Source organism: Malus sylvestris, chromosome 8, assembly GCF_916048215.2.
Source record: "Malus sylvestris chromosome 8, drMalSylv7.2, whole genome shotgun sequence".
Taxonomy (NCBI): Eukaryota; Viridiplantae; Streptophyta; class Magnoliopsida; order Rosales; family Rosaceae; genus Malus; species Malus sylvestris.
In genome coordinates this window covers 4,112,248-4,131,103 of record NC_062267.1, presented here as the reverse complement: position 1 = coordinate 4,131,103, position 18,856 = coordinate 4,112,248, and the positions used below count along the sequence as shown (strand labels likewise).

Here is an 18,856-nt window from a genome sequence, read left to right as displayed (position 1 = left end):
ATTTTTTTTCTTCTTTCTGTTTGTTTTTGAAAGTTCTAGGATGGGTACTAGTTTAACCGAGGGGGTGAATAGATTCTAATTTAAAAATCCAATTCAATTTTTAATTCTCAAATTAATTTCATATTCACATCACATATAAAATTATCATACATATATGCAGTTAAAAAGATAAATAAAAATTGCACACGGTATGTAGGATTTAATGAGACAAAATCCATTACTAAGAAAATCATCGGGCTCCCAAACCAGAACAAACACTAAGAGAAATGAATATAAAAAGGACTTACAAAACTCATCTTGCTAGACACTCAACTAGAAGGCAGTTTTGTCTCCGCGCCTTTGCTACTCGATCTCTCTTTAGCCTTTTCGAGTGGAAGTGGCACGACACTAACGCAGGCGTCAACCACCATGTCCTCAAACTTTGTAGGATACTAACGTGATCATGCATAATGTATGCATGACGAAATGATTTTTGAAAATCAATTAATTAATTACGAAAATCACAAAACACATTTTCATAATCAATCTCGGATTAAAGCACAATGAAAATCAATAAAGAAAAACTGAATTTTGTCTTTTAAAACCACATGACTGAAAAATTCATTTTCTTTCTCGCACACTACACACTACTGCCGCAACGCTTAAATACTGCTCTCTGTGCAAAACTCAGTTGTAGATTAAAATGATAACAATCAAAACATGCACTAACTTCAACACATGCACAGATCAATGGCTTTGTCAAAGGATTATTGAACGAGTAAATTGTAGCAAAGGTCCCTCAATTTTAATCAAATTAGAGTAATAGTCCATCAACTAAAAATCCATTACCATTGGTCCCTCAACTCATCAAAATGTGTAGTTATGGTCATTTTCGTCAACTTCGTTAGAATTTTGTTAAATAAGTTATGTTGGAAGGATCATTACTACAATTGGGATCCCTCAACTCATCAAAACGTGTAGCTATAGTAATTTTCGTCAACTTCGTCAGAATTTTGTCAAAATGAGTTATGTTGGAAGAACCATTACTACAATTGGGTTAAAGTTTGAGGGACCATTGTTCCAATTGAGTTAAAGTTGAGGGACCATTTCTCTAGTTAGATTAAAGTTAAGGGACCAATGGAAATGAGTTTTTAGTTGATAGACCATTACTCCAATTGAGTTAAAATTAAAGGACCATTGCTACAATTTACTCTTATTGAAATGATGATGCACTCATCTGATATACGACATCACAGCCCAAGATTCTAAAACCTTTTCAAAAAGGGATGTGCTATCCACACACATTTTTTTACTTCTCACACACCTCTTGTTGTTTTTTGTCCCTTGATCTTCTTCAATTAATCCGATCCAACGGTCAAAAATTAAAGGGATGTTTGATACGTAAAAAAGGGTGTGTGAATATCACACCCCTTTCAAAAATGATAGCAGGACAACAACTTTTTACCTTTTATAAAATGCAATGGTAGCAGCGAAGTAATTATTACTATCTAATGTAGTTGCTCTTGAATGCTATACTAATAGGAAAATAAGTATCTTGTAATCGTATCCGTTCATCGTATATCGTACAATCAAAATTGTCACAGCCCGTCTCGGAATTTTTAATTCCGAGGACATGAAATTACGAAAATGCCCCCAATACGTGACTAAGGTATAATTTTTACGTTCGTTATATCTAAGCTCCTAAAATTTGGTAAGTAGAGTGGAGACTTAGACTTAAATTTTATGTTAGAATTTGTAGTTGGGGATTGGGTAGGATCCCACACCCCTCAATTCTCTCCCTCTTTCCCGTACCCTGTCTCTCTCTCTCCTCTCTCACAATCTCTCATTCTCTGTCTCTCTCCTTCGAACTCACACGGACAAACTCCAAAACCACCCTAAACTTCTACCAACGACGGAGTTAAGACCACCATCGAACTCCTGGAACCTCCACGATCACGTAGACACCAATTTCAGGTAAGTTTTACTTCGGAAAACCTAGATTCTAAACTCCCCGTGAAAGTGCACTGTTCATGCACACGTAAATCTTGATGTTTCAGGGAATTTCAAGCTCACAGTGAGCTTAGTGAGGTCCCAAGGAAGCTCGGAGTGCTTCGTTTGAAGGAATTGGACATCGGGATCACGAGCTGCAAGTTTGGCCGGTTTTGCTTCGACTTTTCCGGTGAGATTTAGTTGTTTTTGAAGCTTAAAAGTAGTATATTGCGATTCTACATGTTTGGGGCTTCATTTTGATATATTATACGAAGAAAATGGGTGAGAAACGAAGGAGAACAAGGCATTTGAAAAATGCCCAGAATCCGGCCACCGGAGAAAAACCAGTCCGGCGAACTCGCAAGGAAGAAGGTGCGCGTGGGGGCGCGTTCTACAGTAAAAAATTATTTTAAAAATTTTTCGACGTTCGTGACGTCGAGTAGATCACTTTGGTATATTCATATACCCAAATTGAGCACCGTATGAGAAAGTTATTACGATTATTGGTTAGGTGCTTTAAATAACGTTTTATAGTTTTCGCATTAGGTGAAAATGTGAATTGATGATCCGACCGTTGGATCGTTACCAAACTTTGATACGTTGTAATACGTAATATTTGAGGATTATTGGAACTTACGGATTGGGAATCCAAGTTACGGATCTTCCGAAATTGAAGTTGTAAGTTCATAAAATAAAATGTTAACCGTCACTTAGTTTTGGAAATTGACGGAGATCCGACCGTTGGATGGTAATTAAATTTTAGGATGTTATCCTAGAGATATATTGTGGACCTCTGGAAGTTATGGATTTAAAATCTGAGTGGTGGATCTTCCGGATCGAACTACGTAGTGACGTATTTTATATAAGTTATATATTCTATCACTATGAATTCTGAGGTTGGAATTGATTATTGTTTTAGGCGCCGATCGTCATGAGGCCTTGGCGTATTGTGCTAGGGAGTTGTAGGGCGAACTCCAGGTGAGTGGGCAGTTTTGTTTTCCGTATATATATATATATATATATATATATATATATATATATATATATATATATATATACTTGACGTTTTCCCAGAAATTGAAATTTAATGAAAGTATGATTTGAAATGCCATGCATGAAAGTATATGAAAAGTACATTGAAATGTGAATCGAATTGCCATGCATGAAATTATATGAAAAGTATGAATTGATATATGATGCATATGTATGAATTGGTGCGGTGGACGCACAGGTGAGTATTTAATTACTGTTATGATGATGATGATATATATTGAGCTCATATCCTGCACCATGGTTTAGTGCTTATAGTATTCACCGCATCGCACGCTCGCCTTGGATCCAAGTAGATGCTAGTCGTACATACCACGCGGAGTGGGTGCGACAGGCCAGTCGTATAGAGATTTAGAGAGGTTCCGACTGGTGGGTGACCTTAGATTATGTGCACAGATGATTGATGAGAAAAGCACTAGAGCGTAATATTAACCATTGAGTCGTACAGACTACATTAGGTGGTTCCGACTTATGTGCAGAAGGCCGGACAGGTCACAGAGGTGACTCCGGCAGAGTGAGAGTGATAGATTTTGAGCTCTAGGTTTAACCGTACAGGGCCATTAGAGGGCCTCCGGTTGATTTCTTTCTTGCACCTGATATGATTATTGTTGATGCATTCATACTTAACTGTTGAATTTAGACATGGCATGGCATAACTGATATGAAAAAATGTTGAAAAAGTGAATTGAAGTTTTGAGATTATATATGTATATTTATATTTTACATTTCTGGGAAAGTATACAAGTTTTACGGAGAGGGGTTACAATGTTTTGAGAAAAGTTGGATTTGAAAAGATTTGTTTTACTGACCCACTCAATTTTGGTTTTGTGCCCCTCCAGGTTAAAGAATTGCAGAGGTGACTACGAGGAATTCAGCGGGGTTCTGACAGAATGGACCAAATTAGGACGCACCTTCGGGTGTATTAACTTTGAAGTTGTATAATTAAAGCTTCCGTACTGTGCAAATGGTTACGTCACTCTCACGTGACGGCCAGCATGCCCTCCTTCGGGATGGGGTGTGTCAAAAATTATTTTAAATTAAATATAAATAATATTTAACGAAAACTGACCATACAATGTACGATTAACGGACACGATTACAAGATCCTTTGGATCCCAAAAAAAAAGAATTCGGCGAGGAACATTTTCCATACTAATGTATATGACTAGAAACCAAGAGTGCGGCGAGAACAGCAAAACTCAATATAGATATTCTGATACAATCCCGCAACCTCAAACCCTAATCTAATGCATCTATAAATAAGCTGCAGTAGAAGACTTTAACTTGATTCCAAATTCCTTAAGATTGGGAATGACATGTTACGAGATAAAAATAAAAAAACTAATCGGAATTATCAAATGGTAAACATGCATTAAAACAAAGGGAAAACTAATGAAAAAGACTTGAAAACTTTGAGTTTTAACGATAAAGACAAAATAAAGGGTAAAGTGAATAATACCAGGTTTGACTTTTTAGTGTAAAAATGTGGTTTTTCGTTAAAGTGAAGAGTACCGCAGACTTTTCGTTAAAACTCTCATTTAAACAAAACTATGGGCATCCACTAAAGTATTTAAACTAAAGAGCCCACTCAACTCAAACCTAGACTAGATGAATGTGTATGCATGCCGAACTTATCTCAGTGGATGTCTATACAACGTTTTTTATTTTTGTGATCGAGAGCATGAGAGATAAACTTAGACTAAAATAATTACAATAGAAAACATGTACTAGTCTAAGACATTACAGACTAAGATGTTTTGTTTAAGAATTGCCAATTTTACTCAAACAGTTTCCGTTAGTGAAGACTTGACGCAAAATCAAGAACAATGACATTGTAAGATTCTTACAGCCTACCTTATTTAGTAGGATAAAATTTTGTTGTTGTGTGTTGGTCGTATGATTTCGAATCCAATAAAGTCAAAATTACCACCGTTGATTTCGGGTGGTAAATATTTGTTTTTTGGTGTTGTATGCATTTTACCAAACATTGGCTCCATGGAAAAACACATCGATACGTCCGTAACCCTGCAGCACAATGCAGCAGATCACTGGTCTTGGTCGGCTGATTTCTTGGATATATAATATATTCTTCGTCGGACGCTAAGACATAATTAAAACAAAACTCACAAATTATCAATCATTATATATTTCTCACCTAGCAGGCCTTAGCCGTCAAAAATCAGAAAACATAATAATTGAACACATGTAAAAGGAATTTTTGTTTTGTTAATAAAATTGGGCCTATAGGGTTTCCTTTGAGTAAAACTAATTGTGGGTGAAATGGCTTTATATTTGACTCATACATATGCTAAAGATGTAAAATATTTACGTTTGATATCTAATTATGGCTAACTTGTTATGTGACTTTGTCTAATTTCACTTCCCCTTAAATTAGAAGATCCCTACCATCGTTGTATAACAAAATAAAAATGATCAAAAATTAGCTTACTCCCATTCTTGTGGAAATAATTGAATAAGGTGAAAGTTGGAACCTCCTTTTATCAAAAAGCGTTTCCCAGGTCTTGGTTTTTGACCGTCTTGTGCGAGTTTAGAGAGTAAGACTATTATGGTAGAACAATGACTAATCCTTTTTATTCATTTTCTTTAAAAAAAAAAAAGACATATTGCATGAACAAAGAAAATTGCTAACTCCAACATTGTCTTTTATTTATTATTATTATTATTATTATTATTAAGGGAAGGAAAATGATTTGAAACTATGACAATAATTTAGAATATGTGAGAGTATTGAATGCGTAACATGTGGGTGGAACCAACACCCTATCCACTAGCTGTACCCTTTTTTTCGATATCAATAAAATTCCTTTTGTACCGTCGAAGTTTCCCAAAAAAAAAAATTCTATCTATTAGGATATTATACAAAGACTCACATAAAGATTAAAAAAAAAAGGAAAATTAATGAAAAATGCTTGAAAACTTTGAGTTTTAACGATAAGGACAAAATAAAGGGTAAAGTGAATAGTACCACGATTGACTTTTTAGTATAAGAATGTGTAAGATCCCACATTGCCTAGGTGAGTGATCCTTATATGTATATTCTCATCCCTACCTAGCACGAGGCATTTTGGGAGCTCATTGGTTTCGGGTTCCATTGGAACTCCGAAGTTAAGCTAGTAGCGTGCGAGAGCAATCCCAGGATCGGTGACCCACTGGGAAGTTCTCGTGTGAGTTCCCAGAAACAAAACCGTGAGGGCGTGTTCGGGGCCCAAAGCAGACAATATTATGCTACGGTGGTGGAGCGGGCTCGGGAAGTGGTCCACCCCGGGTCGGAATGTGACAATTTGGTATCAAAGCCTAACCCTGGCCGTAGTGTGCCGACGAGGACGTCGGGCCCCTAAGAGGGATGAATTGTAATATCCCACATCGCCCAGGGGAGTGATCCTTATATGTATATTCCCATTCCTACCTAGCACAAGGATTTTTGGGAGCTCATTGGCTTCGGGTTCCATTGGAACTTTGAAGTTAAGTGAGTAGCACGCAAGAGCAATCCCAGGATGGGTGACCTACTGGAAAGTTCTTGTGTGAGTTCTCAGAAACAAAACAGTGAGGGCGTGGTCGGGGCTCAAAGCGGATAATATTGTGCTACGGTGATGGAGCAGGCCCGGGAAGTGGTCCGTCCCGGATCGAAATGTGACAAAATATGGTTTTTCGTTAAAGTGAATAGTACTGGGAGTTTTTTTGTTAAAGTTAAAAAAAACAATGATTGTACAAAGTAGTTTGGTCGATCGATGTACAAATTTATTGATTCACAGCTTCAAAACTAGAAATTAAAGATCCTTAAGAGGAACCAGTTGGTGTTGAGGCAGCAATGGATGATCATGCATGTCAAGTGAAAGTTTCGAAAATGGTGCTTCGAGCTGAAGAACCTTCATCACTTGTCCGGCTTTTGGTCTTCCTTCGCTGTTGGGGTGAGTGCACCATAATCCAACAACTAACAAGCATTCCATTTTGTTTCGATCAAAATTCACTTCTACTCTTTCGTCAGCTACACATGGAAGATTTCCTGCAAGGTAGAGTTGCCAAATCCAACTCACAAGTGTCATGTAAGGTCATCTCCAACCGAAGGGTCAAGAGGGTTAGAAGACCGAAAATAGTCTGAAAACTGTCTCTAACTGAGAAACAGGCCAAATGGCTCATGGGCCCCACTGGACAAAAAGGGCCAAAGGGCTAACTGGCTGGCCCAAAAGAACCAGCCAGCCAGCCCCGAGCCAGGCCAGCTAGCAACGACTAGCTGACACCAGTTACCGTTGAATTTAATTTAATATATATATTTTTTTGGGCCAAAATTTTCTAAAAAATATTTAATTATGGGTGTAGATTTTTTGGGCTGAGAAATGTGATTTGGTCAAAGTTGGGGTGTTCATTTTATAAGCATGTTTCCTTGCTCATTCATCTCCCATGGCATATGTAGGACAATTATAATGGGTGTCGTTGTAGTTGTAGTTCCTTTCACAATTTATTTTAAATATTTAATTATATTACATTTAATTTGTTGTAGTTGTAGTTTTTAAATTTAAGTGGTTAGTGAATTAGATTCAAATAGAGAATGATGATGATGATAATTATGAAGGAATACTCAAGAAAGCTTGAAGAAAGAAGATGAGGAATTCTGATAAAAAATCATAGAGAATGTGACTCAGCAATATCTTCCTTGAAACTCAGCACACTGAGCATATGAGCTCATACAAAACAAAAATATAACCGTTGGGAGAGAGAGAGAGATACTACTCAAGTTTCAATCTCACCCATCCATTCCATACCACACTGAGATTACAACACTTCTCACGTATCTGCTTATCACAGTGTAATTAGTTTGCTATAAATCACAAAAAGATGGAAGAAACTAAAATGAGTGGTAAGGTCAAACGGATATGCCGCTTCTTGGTATTATTTGGAAGAGAATCCTCTTATTGCTCTCTCTTTCGTCAGTTGACTTTTCTCTAAATTTTGCATTGAAAACACGTCTGTCCAAGGTTGCATATTGAAAGTGTGGCCAATCCAGTCCAGCTGCCGCTTCTCGAACATTGGATCATTCGTCCAGGGAAAAGAACTTTGCACATTTCTGGTGGAGATTATTTATGATTTATTTTTATGCATTGTTACGAATTTTTTGTCATGTTTAGATCTCAAATTTGTCGATAAACATAACGAAAAATGTCTCTTGTCTCTCTTAAACCTTCATTAAAAACAATGAGCTAGACTGTTTCTTCTGTCATTAGTTTAATGATTCAACTTCGTCATCATCGTGCATACCTTGTAGCCATGAAACAGACTGATACCCTCGTAACACACAGCTGATGGCTAACAGTATATATGTTCATAGAAACCCAACATTTGATATCAAAGTCTTCGGATGCATTTGTCGAGTGGATCAATGATTTCTCTTGTGTAATTCGAAAGGCCAGTAATGTGTTCAGAATTGAAACACAAATTTTCTGTCGAATTTACACGAAAAGTTATTGAAATGTATCAAAGAAGGCTGTCAAATTTTAGTCTCTTGAACATTTTCATCATCATCAATTGTTTCCTTCCCTTGACTTTTGCCCATCCACTTTCCTTCAACATCACTCACTTCTATCCCGGAACAAAAAACGACACTATTTCCTATGGAGGTGACGCTGTGCCTTCTTCGTCAGGAGTGATTGAACTCAACATTGTCACAGAATTATTCCGCACTGGCCGGGCCACGTATGCAAGGCCTGTGCACCTATGGGACAAGGCTAAGGGGACACTCTCAGACTTCACTACTAATTTCTACTTCACAATTGACACTCTTAACAACACCAACTTCGGTGATGGACTTGTCTTTTTCCTTGCCCCAGTTCACTTCCCAATCCCGCCAGACTCCAATGGTTCTGATCTCGGACTATTTAACGCCACCTCTCGTTTTGCCAAGTCCACTAACCAGCTCGTAATGGTGGAGTTTGACACTTTCACAAACCCATGGGATCCTCCAGGGTCACACGTAGGGATCAATATAAACGAAATTTCCTCAGTTGTTACTGCAAGCTGGAACGCAAGCTTCAACAGCGGGAAGGTTGCGCATGTTAGGATAGATTACAATGCTACCACCAAGAACCTAAGCGTGTTTTGGAGATATGAGGAAGACCCTGATCACAATGTGGGAAGATCTTCCCTTTCTTATGTTGTTGATCTAAGAAAGGTTCTACCAGAGCGCGTTACTACTGGATTCTCAGCTGCTACCGGCGCTTTCAATGAGCGCCACGTCATATATTCATGGGATTTCACTTCAAGTTTGGATTCAGATAGCAAAAAGAAGGGAATTTGGAGGCCAATTTTGATTGCTGTAGCAGTTACTTCTCTCGTGTTGGTCCTCGGCGTAGCCATATGGTGGTTCATGACGGATCGGACGAGTAGTACCAGTACCAAAACTGGTGGAGCTGGAAATACCACCAATCATGTGCCCCGTACACATAATCTTCAGAGCCTTTCCTTGCCAAAAGAATTTTCTTACCAAGAATTAGTTGAAGCCACCAACGGCTTTGCTGATGAAAACAGGCTAGGCCAAGGAGCGTCGGCGCATGTTTATAAAGGAACATTAAAAGATCTAGCCTTCCCGGTTGCTGTCAAGAAATTCCTTGCTGAGTCTGAACAGTACGAGAGCCTTTTCATCAACGAAGTCACAGTAATAAGGCGTGTAATGCATCGAAACTTGGTGCAATTCGTTGGATGGTGTTATGAGCAGGCCGAATGCTTCCTTGTTTATGCATACATGCCTAACAGTAGCCTCGACATGCATTTATTTGGCCCTAGAACAACGTTGCAATGGGACCGGAGGTATGACATAGCGATAGGATTGGCCTTGGCGCTTCATTACCTACATGAAGGCGCAGAGCAGTGTGTCCTTCACAGGGATATCAAAGCAGCTAATATATTGTTGGACAATGATTTCAAAACTAAGCTTGGTGATTTTGGGGTTGCGAAGCTTGTAGATCCCCAGTCCCGGTCCAAGACCCATCACACTACTAGAGTGGCAGGTACTCACGGCTACATTGCCCCCGAATACGCAAACGAAGGGAGGGCCAGCAAAGAATCGGACATGTTTAGTTTTGGCGTTGTGGCCTTGGAAATTGCTTGTGGAAGGAAGCCTTACCTGCATGGTGAAAGCTTCCAAGGGCCGCTTTATGAGTGGGTTTGGCAACTATATGTTGCGGGAAATCTACTCGGTGCAGCGGATGAGGCGTTGCGAATGGATTTTGATCAGTATGAAATGGAACGCTTGTTAATGGTGGGGTTATGGTGCACTCACTACAACAAGGAGAGAAGGCCAAAAGCAGGGGAAGTGGTGAAGGTCCTTCAGCTTGAAGCACCACTGCCTGAGCTTCCAGAAGAACGACCTCACCATCCTCTGCCGTTTCATCCTCTTCAACAAGTAGCTGAGTCGGAATCTCATGTATCTATAACTTCGAGCTTTAACACCTCGGGTCGTTAAAGTAGTACGATCACCAAGTTCCATCCATGCGTAATATCTTCAAGACCCCTACTTGTTTTGTTTTTTTTTTCCCGTCTTCTTCCCCTCAAAGGACTGCCTTACATCATGCTGCAAGGTTGTATGATATCGGGTGTATAATGTCTGAATTAGTATCTTGTTTGTGGTGTCAGTAATAATTTTCTATTGGTTCGTCATGATAAACCCCCTTCGTTCTCACTCCTGCATCGTCCATCTCGGCCTGGATTAGGCAGGTTGGAGTTCTTGCCCCTGGTCATGTACGAGGCATTTTGGATAGGCAACTTTTAGTCTCTCTCGGAATCTCGGCTAAGTCTTGTAAAGCTCCTTCCATAGTCCCTGTTTTGTCACATCCCGACCCGGGTTCCATCACATCCCGAGCTAAACTCCTCCGTAGCACGATATTGTCCACTTTGGGCCCCGACCACACCCTCATGGTTTTGTTTCTGGGAACTCACGAGCAACTTCCCAGAGAGGTCACCTATCCTGAGATTGCTCTAGCCCAAACTCGCTTAACTTCGGATTTCTGATGGAACTCGAAGCTAGTGAGCTCCTAAAAGGCCTCGTGCTATATGGAGGTGGGCATGTACATATAAGGCATAGAGGATCCTCTCCATTGGGCAGTGTGGGATCTAACATGTTCTTTGGCATCCCCCTTCTTTTTCTTGGGTCAAAGTGAATACTGATGACCTTGCTAAAGGTAACCCGGGTCCTGCGGTTTGTGGCGGGGTTTTTCGAGATTATGCTGGTTATTTTCTTGGTGGCTTCTCCCTAAGCTTAGGGCATCGTACTTCTTTCTACGCGGAGCTCCATGCTGTCATCCTTGTTGTGGAATTGACTCACGCACGGGGTTGGCAAAATCTATAGCTTGAAAGTGACTCTTCTAGCATGATATCTTGTTTCTCTTTTGGATCTCTTTCCTCATTGGTCACTCCAAACATGTTGGAACAATTGTACTCTCCGATTGCAAAACATGGTATTTCGAGAAGGAAATGTTGTTGCTGACAAATTAGCCAATTTAGGGTTTTTCTCATCTTCATTTGTTTGGCATTCTGCTCCTCCTACAGAGAGATTCTTCCTCTTCTTCACTCAAATTTCTTGGGCATGCTAGCCTACAGGTTTGCCTCCCCTTCTTGATGTGTGATTTCATTTCTTTTTGGATTTCCTTTTTCGTTTTGCAACTTGTCTTGTAGGTTCTTACCTTTTAAGGTTTATAGAGGGGTTTGGACATATGTCCACCCAATATTTTTCTTGTATTTTCTTTTTCAAGAGGGGTATGGTCTATGTCTCCCCCCCCCCTCTTTTTTCTCGTATTTTGTTTTTCAAAAAGGGTAAGGTGTTTATCCCCCTCTTTGTATTTCGTTTTTCTTGTTCTATGAGGGGTAAGGTTTACGTTCCCCCCTGACTAGGTGTAACTTCTTTTTTCATATCAATAAATTTACCCCGTTCTGCTGAGGTTTTCCAAAAGAAAAAAATGATTTTGCCCGTACAAGACTAATTAAATTTTTTCTTTTTATGAAATAACAAATTGCATCAGCTGTGTAAGAATAAAACTGTAGACATCAAAATTTAAGCGAAATAAATATTCACCAATACGTTAAATTGTGATTCGCCATAACTTATGTAGCTCGCACCATGAAGCATACGTGTCGATTCATCCACCATAAAAGCCAAAGTTCACTTACCACTTGACACTACTCGTGGTCCAGATTTGTTCAAGATCAATTCGACAACTCTTGAAGAAATCACAAGCCTGATTCAAGTTCAAGCGTTCACTACCCTTGAATCAAATTCTACTTTGGAGATGGAATAAAAGGATCAAGCCTTGTAGCTTTGCACTTTCCTGAGTTGCGATCCTCGGGAAAATTTGATCTAAAACATCACCTTGAATGATTCCAGGCGCTTTAGCATCCTTGACTACATTTTCTCGCATCAGCTTCTTCTCCACCTCTGTGAGCTCCTCCCCCTTCTTCATCGGAGTATCGTAACCCTTTTCGACCAGATTCCACAGTTTGTGTGAACAAAAAATGGTCTTCATTTTGATTTGCCAGAAATTAAAATTCTCGCCATTGAAGACTAACGCTCTGAGTTCTCCTCCTCCAGATCCAGTCATGTTAGACTAGATCATAGAAACAAACTCATATCACTGCAATAAGCTTTTGCTGTGAATCTGAGCTCGATCCTCCACATATATGATGCCAAAAAATTTAGACCCAACCTGGCTCTGAGGCCATGTTAGTGAATTAGATTCAAACATAGAATGATGATGATAATTATGAAGGAATACTCAGAAAGCTTGAAGAAAGAAGAAGAGGAATTCTGATAAAAAATCATAGAGAATGTGACTTAGCAATATCTCATTGAGCATATGAGCTCATACAAAACAAAAATATAACCATTGGGAGAGAGAGAGAGATACTACTCAAGTTTCAATCTCAGCCTCCCATTCTATACTACACTGAGATTAGAACACTTGTCACATATCAAGCACTATGAGACTTAACTAACAAATTACATTTTAATCACATAAGCTCAGCCTATGAGCTGAATCATTAAACTAATTAAAACTTGTAATCTTCTTCACATTAGTTCACCAATTTATACATTAACAAAACAATCAAGGAAACTTGGGGAAATACATAAGAAAGGGCTTAGAATTTGTGTTTTATATTAAAAGTTATATCCAAGCCTTGGAAAAATCTACTAAAAATGTTGCCGCCCTTCAAGTGCATTTGAGAGATTCTATTTCTTGAACGAGACGTATACTATAAGTCGGCAGCGTTGTGTTGTGGGGATTCGTGTATATCGATGTATTGACAATGCCGTTGACATTGCTAGAAGTAACACTTCTTCGCTACTTACATGTTAGGAGCCATCGTTTCTCCCTTCATATCTGCTTATCACAGTGTAATTAATTTGCTATAAATCACAAAAAGACGGAAGAAACTAAAATGAGTGGTAAGGTCAAACGGATATGCCGCTTCTTGGTATTATTTGGAAGAGAATCCTCTTACTGCTCTCTCTTTCGTCAGTTGACTTTTCTCTAAATTTTGCATTGAAAACACGTCTCTCCAAGGTTGCATATCGAAAGTGTGGCCAATCCAGTCCAGCTGCCGCTTCTCGAACATTCGATCATTCGTCCATGGAAAAGAACTTTGCACATTTCTGGTGGAGATTATTTATGATTTATTTTTATGCATTGTTACGAATTTTTTGTCATGTTTAGATCTCAAATTTGTCGATAAACATAACGAAAAATGTCTCCTGTCTCTCTTAAACCTTCATTAAAAACAATGAGCTGGACTGTTTCTTCTGTCATTAGTTTAATGATTCAACTTCGTCATCATCGTGCATACCTTGTAGCCATGAAACAGATTGATACCCTCGTAACACACAGCTGATGGCTAACAGTATATATGTTCATAGAAACCCAACATTTATATCAAAGTCTTCGGATGCATTTGTCGGGTGGATCAATGATTTCTCTTGTGTAATTCAAAAGGCCAGTCATGTGTTCAGAATTGAAACACAAAATTTTCAGTCGAATTTACACGAAAAGTTATTGAAATGTATCAAAGAAGGCTGTCAAATTTTAGTCTCTTGAACATTTTCATCATCATCAATTGTTTCCTTTCCTTGACCTTTGCCCATCCACTTTCCTTCAACATCACTCACTTCTATCCCGGAACAAACAACGACACTATTTCCTATGGAGGTGACGCTGTGCCTTCTTCGTCGGGAGTGATTGAATTCAACACAGTCACAGAACTATTCCGCACTGGCCGGGCCACGTATGCAAAGCCTTTGCACCTATGGGACAAGGCTAAGGGGACACTCTCAGACTTCACTACTAATTTCTACTTCACAATCGACACTCTCAACAACACCAACTTCGCTGATGGACTTGTCTTTTTCCTTGCCCCAGTTCACTTCCCAATCCCGCCAGACTCTGCTGGTTGTGATCTCGGACTATTTAACACCACCTCTCGTTTTGCCAAGTCCACTAACCAGCTCGTAACGGTGGAGTTTGACACTTACACGAACCCATGGGATCCTCCAGGGTCACACGTAGGGATCAATATAAACGAAATTTCCTCAGTTGTTACTGCAAGCTGGAACGCAAGCTTCAACAGCGGGAAGGTTGCGCATGTTAGGATAGATTACAATGCTACCACCAAGAACCTCAGCGTGTTTTGGAGATATGAGGAAGACCCTGATCACAATGTGGGAAGATCTTCTCTTTCTTATGTTGTTGACCTAAGAAAGGTTCTCCCCGAGCAGGTTACTACTGGATTCTCAGCTGCTACCGGCCTTCTCAATCAGCGCCACATCATATATTCATGGGATTTCACTTCAAGTTTGGATTCAGATAGCAAAAAGAAGGGAATTTGGAGGCCAATTCTGATTGCTGTTGCAGTTACTTCTGTCATGTTGGTCCTCGGCGTAGCCATATGGTGGTTTGTGACGAATCGGAGGAGTAGTGCCAGTACGAGAACTGGTGGAGCTGGAAATACCTCCAATCATGTGCCCTCTACACAAAATCTTCAGAGCTTTTCCTTGCCAAAAGAATTTTCTTACCAAGAATTAGTTGAAGCCACCAACGGCTTTGCTGACGAAAACAGGCTAGGCCAAGGAGCGTCGGCGCATGTTTATAAAGGAACATTAAAAGATCTAGCCTTCCCAGTTGCTGTCAAGAAATTCTTCGCTGAGTCTGAACAGTATGAGAGCCTTTTCATCAACGAAGTCACAGTAATAAGGCGCGTAATGCATCGAAACTTGGTGCAATTCGTTGGATGGTGTTATGAGCGGGCCGAATGCTTCCTTGTTTACGCATACATGCCTAACGGTAGCCTCGACATGCATTTATTTGGCCCTACAACAACGTTGCAATGGGACCGGAGGTATGACATAGCGATAGGATTGGCCTTGGCGCTTCATTACCTACACGAAGGCGCAGAGCAGTGTGTCCTTCACAGGGATATCAAAGCAGCTAATATATTGCTGGACGACGATTTCAAAACTAAGCTTGGTGATTTTGGGATTGCAAAGCTCGTGGATCCCCAGTCCCGGTCCAAGACCCATCACACTACTAGAGTGGCAGGAACTTACGGCTACATTGCCCCCGAATATGCAAATGAAGGGAGGGCCAGCAAAGAATCGGACATGTTTAGTTTTGGCGTTGTGGCCTTGGAAATTGCTTGTGGAAGGAAGCCTTACCTGCAGGGTGGAGGCTTCCGTGGGCCGCTTTATGAGTGGGTTTGGCAACTATACGTTGCGGGAAATCTACTCGGTGCAGCGGATGAGGCGTTGCGAATGTATTTTGATCAGTATGAAATGAAACGCTTGTTAATGGTGGGATTATGGTGCACTCACTACAACAAGGAGAGACGGCCAAAAGCAGGGGAAGTGGTGAAGGTCCTTCAGCTTGAAGCACCACTGCCTGAGCTTCCAGAAGACCGACCTCACCATCCTCCGCCGTTTCATCCTCTTCAACAAGTAGCTGAATCGGAATCTCATGTATCTATAACTTCGAGCTTCAACACCTCGGGTCGTTAAAGTAGTACGATCACCAAGCTACATCCATGCGTAATATCTTCAAGACCCCTACTTTTTCTTTTTCCTTCTTCTTCCCCTCAAAAGACTGCCTTACATCATGCTGCAAGGTTGTATGATATCGGGTGTATAATGTCTGAGTTAGTATCTTGTTTTTGATGTCAGTAATAATTTTCTGTTAGTTCGTCATGATTCTGCACGTAAAGGACTAATTAAGTTTTTCCTTTTTATGAAATAACAAATTGCATCAGATGTGTAAGAATAACACTGTAGACGTCAAAATTTAAGCAAAATAAATGTTCACCAACACATTAAATTGTGACTCGCCAGAACTTATGTGGTTTGTTCACCATGTATCTTACAAATTACACATAGTATGTGACTCATCAAAGTCGAACGAGTCATCAGAATGACATGTGTCGACAACTGATGAAAAGAAATAGAATTACCAAATTAAGTTGATGGTGGAAACAATTGAGGAATTATCTTTTGATTGACTTAGATCAAGGTTCTAAAAAACGCTAGGCGCTAGTCGGGCGGTGGGCTGGCGCCTAGCGCCTAGGCGGCTAGACGGGATCTAGGCGAGCGCCTAGGCGGATTTAGGTAAATTTCTTATATATTATATGAATTAATTAAATTTACTATATCAGATGTAAATAATTATTGAATAATATGTTATTTCTTATAAAAAAAACATACATATGTGAATGTTTTATGTACATGTCTAATATGTTTGCCTATGAAAAAAAAAATCTAATAATTTATAATTTATATAACATTTATATACATATAATAATATAATATACCTCCCAAACTTTTAAAATATAAAAAGCCCACGCCCATGCAAGTGAGTGGTTTTCATAATAAACCATCTGATGAAAGTAGCTGTCCACCTTACCTCTTTCACATCACCACCCATCACCAGCTTTTGATCTTTCAGAAACCCAAGAAGAAAATTTCGTTTCTTCTTTTTTCTTTGCCCTTTTAGAAACTCAAAATTGAATCTTTTAGTCTCTCTCTCTCTTGGCACTCTCTCTTCCCTCTTCCCTCATCTTCGTTCTTCTTCTTCGCCCTTGCACTTTCAGAACCTCAAAATTGGATCTCAAATCCAACTTGCGCCACCACTGATTGAAATGTATAATACTCTCTCTCTCTCTCTCTCTCTCTCTCTCTCTCTCTTCGCACTCTTTCTTCCCTCATCTTCACAGAGACGAGCTGCAGAAATTCGTCGGAGCTCTGCTACTACGCACGAGATCGAAAGTTGTAGATCCGGTTGCGAAAATTGCAGCGAGTTTGGGATTTGCAGCTAGATTCAAACAGCCTAGACTGCCGCCTAGCGCCACCTAGCGCCGCCTAGCAAGCGCCTAGGCGGCTGCCTAAGTCCTCCCTGCCTAACTGAACGTTTTGATCTAAATCGGGTCGGAGCTCCGCCGCCCAGCACCTAGGCGGCCACCTAGGCCGATTTTTAGAACACTGACTTAGATTTAAATCAAACATACATCATGTCAATGAATTTATTTAATTAAATTACCAAGTTAATTGATTCGGTTCAAATTAATTCCAAATCAAGGTCAAATTACAATATCTTGGTTACATCAAAACCAAGTACGATGAAATTGGCCAGCACCTTTTGGGCAACTCAATTGCACTTTCAACAAATTAATTCATTTAGATGGATCATCAGCGTTGAGGCCAGACGAGGACGGAGGCAACTTATCTTTTAATTGACTTTGACTTAAATCAAACATAAATCATGTCAATTAATTAATTTAGTTAAATTACCAAGCTAATTGATTTGACTTTTTCCATTTGTAAGTTTAATTTGGTTAAATTAACGAGTTAATGATTTGGTTCAAATTAAGTTCAAATCAAGCTTTAGTCAAAACAATTTATGGAGGCAATTTCCTTAAATCAAGGCCCGGAAAATGAATTGGTTCAATACAAAGAATCACGGATAGGCCTATAAATACCTTCAAGACAAATAAGGGACTCACAGACACACTATACAAACTCAGAAGACTCAGAAAACTCTCTGCAATCTTCATTACACTCTAGCATCAACAAGTACAACAAGCATATGTGTCGATTCATCCACCATCAAAGTCAAAGATCACTTACCACTTGACACTACTCGTGGTCCCGATTTGTTCAAGATCAATTCGACAACCCTTAAAGAAATCACAACCCTGATTCATGATCAAGTGTTCACTACCCTTGAATCAAATTCTACTTTGGAGATGGAATAAAAGGATCAAACCTTGTACTAAGAGATTGTAACCCTAATTTTTCTCACTAATACAAATCCTTTCTTTTATACACGTGTTCTTGTTACATTCATTGCATGAAAATTTTGTATTTACAAAAACTGTAGAATATATCCTTCATTCACCAAAATGTATAGGGGCATGAATTTCGTAATGATAGGTGTTTACGATCTTTGATTAATTCAATGACTCGTCATCGTCATCGTCAATTCGTCATCGTCCATACCTTGAAGATATGAAACACATTGATATACCCGAACTCCCAAACGCGCCTCCGACTTATAGTTCATGTCGCATGCAAGTAATAGAAATAGTGCAGCAACTTTCTCTTAGATTTTTCCTAGGCTGGGATGCAACTGTTACGAAAGAAACACATACCTTAATCCTATATATATCATGTATTTCTCAACTTATGTACCTATGTCGATCGGTCGGCCACTTTTCACCAAACGCTAAAAAGCTTGCCTTCACAAATTATAACAACCGGAAAAATAATCTGCAGACTTTCTTCGATTGGTTGCACAAAGTTAGA

At 39.5% G+C, this 18,856-nt stretch overlaps 2 protein-coding genes across 2 annotated transcripts; both read left to right on the top strand.

The window, feature by feature from the left end:
* Positions 1 to 8,503: 8,503 nt before the first annotated feature.
* LOC126631203 (L-type lectin-domain containing receptor kinase IX.1-like) lies at positions 8,504 to 10,492 on the top strand. The gene has a single exon (XM_050301373.1). It carries the CDS (start codon positions 8,504 to 8,506, stop codon positions 10,490 to 10,492), a length of 1,989 nt encoding a protein of 662 aa, XP_050157330.1.
* A 3,582-nt stretch (positions 10,493 to 14,074) lies between these two features.
* On the top strand, positions 14,075 to 16,063 carry LOC126631214 (L-type lectin-domain containing receptor kinase IX.1-like). The gene has a single exon (XM_050301385.1). It carries the CDS (start codon positions 14,075 to 14,077, stop codon positions 16,061 to 16,063), a length of 1,989 nt encoding a protein of 662 aa, XP_050157342.1.
* The last annotated feature ends 2,793 nt before the right edge of the window (positions 16,064 to 18,856 follow it).